Below are 6,258 nucleotides of genomic sequence, written 5' to 3'. Positions count from 1 at the left end.
ATCTACAATTTGGTGTCTCCTTGCAAAGATCTGATGGAACGGGATGTTCAGGTTTGAACACGGTTTGGAGAGATCTTTGGAAGTGCACTGTACCAGCAAAAGTGAAATTTTTTACTTGGAAATGTTTGCATGGGATTCTTCCCTATTATGATGTTCTGGTTAATCGCCACATAATGAACAGCAGTATGTGTCCGGTCTGTAAGAGATATTGTGAAGACATAAAACATGTTATTTTTCGGTGTGGGGAAGCAAAAGGTATTTGGCGGAAAATTGGCTTGATGCAGGTGGTTACTGAAGCATGTGAGATAGATTGGTCAGGTAGTATAGTGCTTGATTATCTGATGGCTGGAAAGTTCAGGGTCCCAGTTGATGCATCAGTAAAGTTTTTAAGAGAAACAATCATAACGGCCTCTTGGTATATTTGGTGGAGACGAAGACAGATAGTCCATGCAGAAACCATGCAATCTTTATCACAAGCAGCGATGTCAATTCAAGTATTGGTATCTAGTTTCGCAAAAGCACAAGGGAAAAAGATTCAGCCAAGATCAAGTACTTGGCATAGGGCGTCTGAGGGCTTCATCTCTGTAAATGTTGATGCTAAATACGATATTAATATAAGGTCAGGAGCTACAGGTGTGGCAATCAGGGATGATAAAGGCAGATTTGTAAGTGCGGGTTCCAAGCTTATTCCTTTTGCGCTTGACGCGGCAACAGCTGAAGCTCAAGCAGTTTTAGATGGTATTCATCTTGCAAATCAAATAGGATGTCAGACATTAGTTATTCAGTATGATTGTGCAGGAGTTATTGATACTCTTCAGGAAGGTGGTTTCTCTGCGACTGTTGCTGCTCCGATATTCGAAGACATCCGTATTCAGGCGAGCTCTTTTGACAAAATCTTATTTATGCACTGTCCAAGGGAAGCAAATCGGGTAGCACATACACTTGCACATGAATGTAATCTAGATAGTTGTGTGTGGGTTGATGATCCACCTAGTTTTATTATGCCGCTGTTGATTGACGATGTAAGCATGGTTTAATTTAATAAAATTAGCCATGATGGCGTTCCCTCCAAAAAAAGGTGGCATCCCCACATCATTCAAATTCCTTTTCTTTGTGATGCATAGATGAACTTAATTTGGCAGGTGTAGAGTGGTCGGCCGAGGATATTACTATTATGGCATGGGTTCACTTCATATATACAAGTGCTGTGTTACCTTTAGAGATTTCATGGAAGTATTTGGTGGTGTTTTCTCCACTTCTGATTGTAGTCAGACCTTATGAAAGACGGTGTATGCACCACGCAACGAACGAAGGATGGTGTATGGACCAGGCAGCCGTCATGTTCAACTCAACAAGATTATGTTTTGAAGTTTTAATCATTGCCTTGCGCAGGTGCGGTTCAATGATAACTCTTCTAAGGATTGACCACGTTTGAACACACAGATGATGTGGATCTGTGGGATCTTTAGCCATGTTTATTAGACTAGTAGCGTGTGATTTTTTTTTCGTTGCAACGCACGAGGCTTTTGCTAGTATTCAACAATTTTCAAAGATTTTTGTAGAATTTTTTGTAATATATATATATTTAAATATATTAAATTATAAACAAAAGTACATAAATGAAACAAAAAACGAAAACGTACAACATAAAAAAACTGGTGGTGGCCTCGCTCGCGCGTGGGCCGGACCTTATTGCTCGTCCCCTTCAGCTTCGAGAGTTACACTCGCTGAAGGCGAGGAATAGGGGTGCCCGGCCGTGCCCCCTCACGCATCTACGAGTCAAGCTGACAAAAAGGAAAAAGAAAAGGCGGGTCAACAAAACGAGGCACGCAAGTCCATATATGGATTTTTGCACGGAACTTACAACATCCATATCCAATGGCCAACAACTTAGAAGAGATGTGCTTAAAACCTCAAAAAAAAAGGATGAGATGTCCTTAAATATAGAGGGTGTTTGTTTTCAGGGACTTATTGGTTTAGGGATTAAAAAAGTTTCTATAAGTCTCATGTAAACCAAACAGAAGGGACTTATAGGGACTTAAAGTGGGCATTTGGGACTTATGAAATAAGACTCTTAAGGAGGGACTTATAGAGACTTATAGTTGTAATATGGTCTTATAAAAACTTATAAGTCCCAGGAACCAAACATGTAGGGACTTTTTAGAGACTTGGGACTTATAAGTTTGGACTAAGGCCCTGTTTGGTTCATAAGTCCTAGGACTTTTTTTAGTCCCAACCTATAAGTCTCAAGTCCCTAAAAAGTCCCTACCTGTTTGGTTCCCGGGACTTATAAGTCTCTATAAGACCATATTACAACTATAAGTCCCTATAAGTCCCTCCTTGAGAGTCGTATTTTATAAGTCCCAAATGCCCACTTTAAGTCCCTATAAGTCTCTCCTGTTTGGTTTAGAGACTTATTTAAGTCTGTAGACCAATAAGTCCCTGTAAACAAACACCCTCTAAAAAAATCCTAGGACTTATGAACCAAAAAGGGCCATAATAGCAATTCCGTCCATATATTGTGTTGATAAAAAACATTTTTATTCCTAGAGCTTCAAGCATGCAATTATTGTCATTCTTCTTGAGACAAACATAGTTACACGCGGGGTGCTCTCAAACCCACAGTGTCCAAACTCAGCATTTAATTAACAAACACTCTCATATGAAGACGAATCAGAGTCTTTTTTGGCTTGGAAAAAGAAAATCAAAAACCCGATCGAAGAACAAGCCATATATAGTAAGTAGGTCACTCATAGTAGTTCAGAGCATGCTATCCGCCCGCGACGGCAGTCGCCGGAAGAAGTTGCTTGGCACGGCGGGCAGCTTGGTTCGGAACCGCGGGTGCCGGAGCAGGAAGAGCCCGGCGACGAGCGCGACGACCCGGAACGGCGTGACGTAGAGCACGACCGCGGCGATGAGGCAGAAGAAGACGAAGAGGCAGGACGCCCTGGGGTCGCGCCAGCTGAGCAGCGACTGCAGCCGCTCCCCCTGCGTGGCCATGTCGCCGACGACGGTCTGTATCCTGCCGGCGACGCTGCGCAGCCGGTCGTAGCGCATGTAGACGACGTCCTGCTGCCTGGACGTCGGGAAGGTGTCGAACTCCTCGTCGAGCTCGTCCGGGTGCACGGCCTCGGCCCAGGACATCTTGGTGTCCATGTGGGGAGGGTGGCGCGGGCGGCGGCGGTAGTTCCAGAGCCCGATCATGAACATGTAGAGGAAGACGGTGGGGAGGATGAGCTCCGGGTAGCAGATGAGGATGAGGAGGAGGACGTGGACGAGCGCGGTGGTGGCCACATTCTTCCAGTGGCAGACATCGGCGAACCAGCGCGCGGCGGCGGCGGCGCCGGAGAAGAGCGAGACGGCGCGGAAGAAGTTGGCCTTGCTCCGGCGCATGCTCCACATGTGGGACTCCACGTCCAGCATGTACTCCACCACCTCCCGCCGCAGCGGCGGCTCCGCGCGGCCCAGCCGCGCCGCCACGATGCCCATGGCCTGGTAGCGGAGCGCGTCGAGCTGCGTGACCGTGAAGGGGTGCAGGTAGTGCATCTTGGGGAGCAGCGGCTGCGTGTAGAGGTGCACCATGTTCATCATGGAGAGGCAGGTGAAGCGCACGGCCAGCCGGAGCTCGCCCATCTTCTTCACCCCCGACGGCGTCAGCAGGATCAGCGGGTACGCGTGCGTGTACACACGGTCGGTTTCCAGCGTGGACAGGCGGATGCGGATCTTGCCGATGCGTGCGTCCCTCGCCGGAGGCCCTCCTCCTCCTCCTGCACCTCCTCCGCCGTTGTTTCCGTTGCCGCCGCCGAGGTGGCAGTTGTCGAAGACGCCGATGGTGATGACGGTGCTGGGGTCGAACACCTCCCACGTGTACTGCTCGTTCCACGTCGGGCTGAAGGTGCCGATCATGGTGCGCGTGCGCACCCACTTCTGCCCATACTTGGCGACGCAGTAGGCGTCGGTGCTTCCCCGGCCTTCCAGTTTTTTCATCGGCTGCAGGCCGATGGCGCTGAGGATGCCGACCTCGAGCACGCCGACGGGCGGCTTCCAGAGCTGCCGCGCCGTGGGGCGGGTGTCGCTGATGTACATGGTGGACTCGTCCATGACGTGGTACGCGCCCTCGAGGCAGGCTCGGACGTGGACGCGGCTGGCGAAGCGGAGCTCCCGCCGTGTCTCGCCCTCGATGGCGCCCCCGATGCCAAACTTCTCGAGGTCGAACCACCGGGACTGCACGAACGGGCGGTGGTCGAGGCGCTTCTCGAAGAGCGTGAGCGGGAGCTGGACGCGGCCGAGGAGGTCGTCCTTGCGCGGCGACACCCGGTCCTCGACCGTCATCACCAGCTGCTCCTCGAACGGCTCGGCGACGACGAAGAGCAGGTCCTCGTTCCAGCGCGGGTTGAGCGTGGCGGCGGGCACGACGGAGGTCTTGAGGATCTGGTTGCCGACCTGCGCCTTGACGAAGACCTCGGGAGCGCGGCCGCGGGACTGCGGCTGCACGTCCTGCGCCTCGATGACGTTGACGCGGAGGTACCAGAGCTTGGGCGAGACGTAGGCCTTGGAGCGGACGCTGGCGACGCCCTCGCCGCGCACGGTGGCGGCGTCCGAGTGCCAGGCCTCGGGGAAGGCCTCGTCGGCCTGGGTGCCGATCCAGACGGCGAGCATGAGCTCCCCGCGCACCTTGTAGCCGGCGTCGCCGCCGCGGCGCTGCTCGAGGCGGTACCACTGCGGGGCGAGCGGGCTGTCGGGCGGCACGCGGGTGGGCACCTCGGCGAGGTCGAAGAGGACGCGGCCGACGTAGTCGTCGCGGCCGAGCATGTCGCGGTCCTTGAGGTAGACCTCGAGGGCGTTGGACTGGACGCGGGACTTGGAGAAGGCGAAGACCTGGTCCCACTCTGGGTTGGTGCGGTGCTTGGTGGTGCCCTTGTAGTTGCCCAGCTTCACCTCCACGTAGGGGTCCATGGGCGCGCCGGTGATGGGGTTGGGGGGCAGGTCCTTGGCCTTCACCACGCGCACGTAGAGGAAGAACATCTGCTCCACCAGGTCGTACGTGCTGGACGGCTTGTCCATGCCCAGCCACCCCGCGATGCCGCCGCCCACGGCGGGCCGCGCCGGCCCCGCCGCGCCCTTGGGCCATTGCTCGCCCAGCAGCGGGTTCGTGTCCTTGAGCTGGAAGTCCTCGTGGTGCGCCTCATGGTTGCTGCCCATTGCCGATCACCTCACCTCGCCTCGATCAAGCACCACGTCTCAGGTTCGATCTTCCTATCTCCATCCCAACAAAACAGAGACAGGAGGCATAGACATGTCAGATCCCTCGAATAAACACACCATCAAACAAACTACAAACACTATTTCACCATTGATCATCTTAATTTCGACCCACTCACTCAATCTTTCAAGGCGAACGGATCAACTTCCAAAGAGATTCGCAGCACTCACGCTCTGGTCTATCAGGCCCTCATCTAGCAAGCGTAAATGGCAGGTGACGCGCGAGCCAGGCATATATGCGGCAGCAAGAAACTAGTACCACCAAGAAGAAGCTTGCGCTAGAACGCCACTCTAGCCTGTCGAACACATGCACGAAGCCAAACACAGAAGCCTTGTCACGCGCAGGCTAGCAGTAGCAAAGCAGCTTTCGGTGAGGCCAAATGTAGCTGGGAGCGAGAGGGGATCCGGGAAGCCTTGCCGGCAAGCAAAGCGACGGCCGGCGGAGACCCCGGCGAGAAGGAAGGTATACACGAGGTCGCGATCTGCACACAGCTAAGCTAGCCCAACCTTGGTCTGTCAGTATGTGTGTGTGTACACTACATACTACATGGACAGCTTAATTCGCCTTTGTGTGAGCCATGAGGGCTCCAAAGAAGTTTGAGGGAGAAGCTAGCCAACCTTTCTAGGGTTCCTTTGAGCTGAGAGGCGAGCCAGCCACGGGAAATTAGCGGGGATCGAACGAGGGATGTGATCGGAGGGAAAGGTGATTAAAAGTGGTATGAGCGCGCTAAGTAAAGATGTCGTCTCCACACGGGGAATCGAATCGATTCTTTGGTCTGTGGGATGGGCTTTGTTTATGCGGTTTGATCGATCTTCAGCTTTGGCTCCTGGGAACCAACTTTTGTACAGCGAGTATACGTGCAGGGGAGAGGGTAAATTTCCGGCTTCACGGTGCCGTGCCTGTCTCACTCATGGAGAGAGGAGAGTGCACTGCCTGGTGCACTGGTTGCATCGGAGGTCAAGGGGGTGGAGGAATTCGGTGCTCACTGTGCACTA

The 6,258-nt window shown here is 53.1% G+C and overlaps 1 protein-coding gene across 3 annotated transcripts; it reads right to left on the bottom strand.

The window, feature by feature from the left end:
- Positions 1–2,519: 2,519 nt before the first annotated feature.
- Positions 2,520–5,956, bottom strand: LOC125519748 (FT-interacting protein 1). 3 transcript variants are annotated; one of them, XM_048684497.1, is made up of 2 exons: positions 5,881–5,956; positions 2,520–5,256 (listed from the first exon to the last, which is right to left on the bottom strand). In XM_048684497.1, exon 2 carries the CDS (start codon positions 5,200–5,202, stop codon positions 2,761–2,763), a length of 2,442 nt encoding a protein of 813 aa, XP_048540454.1. In that variant the 5' UTR covers positions 5,203–5,256; positions 5,881–5,956; the 3' UTR covers positions 2,520–2,760. The 3 variants fall into 3 exon arrangements, with proteins under 3 accessions (XP_048540454.1, XP_048540453.1, XP_048540452.1); XM_048684496.1 differs by lacking the exon at positions 5,881–5,956 and adding an exon at positions 5,382–5,874 and having other exon boundaries at positions 2,520–5,260; XM_048684495.1 differs by lacking the exon at positions 5,881–5,956 and adding an exon at positions 5,382–5,874.
- Positions 5,957–6,258: the final 302 nt, after the last annotated feature.

Source organism: Triticum urartu, chromosome 7 (assembly GCF_003073215.2).
Source record: "Triticum urartu cultivar G1812 chromosome 7, Tu2.1, whole genome shotgun sequence".
Lineage (NCBI taxonomy): Eukaryota > Viridiplantae > Streptophyta > Magnoliopsida > Poales > Poaceae > Triticum > Triticum urartu.
The sequence above is the reverse complement of the archived record's forward strand: the minus strand, read 5'-3'. Positions and strand labels throughout refer to the sequence as shown.

Bases quoted from the DNA above. Each gene is read 5' to 3' on its own strand.
- LOC125519748 (XM_048684497.1), bottom strand. From the start codon at position 5,202: ATGGGCAGCAACCATGAGGCGCACCACGAGGACTTCCAGCTCAAGGAC.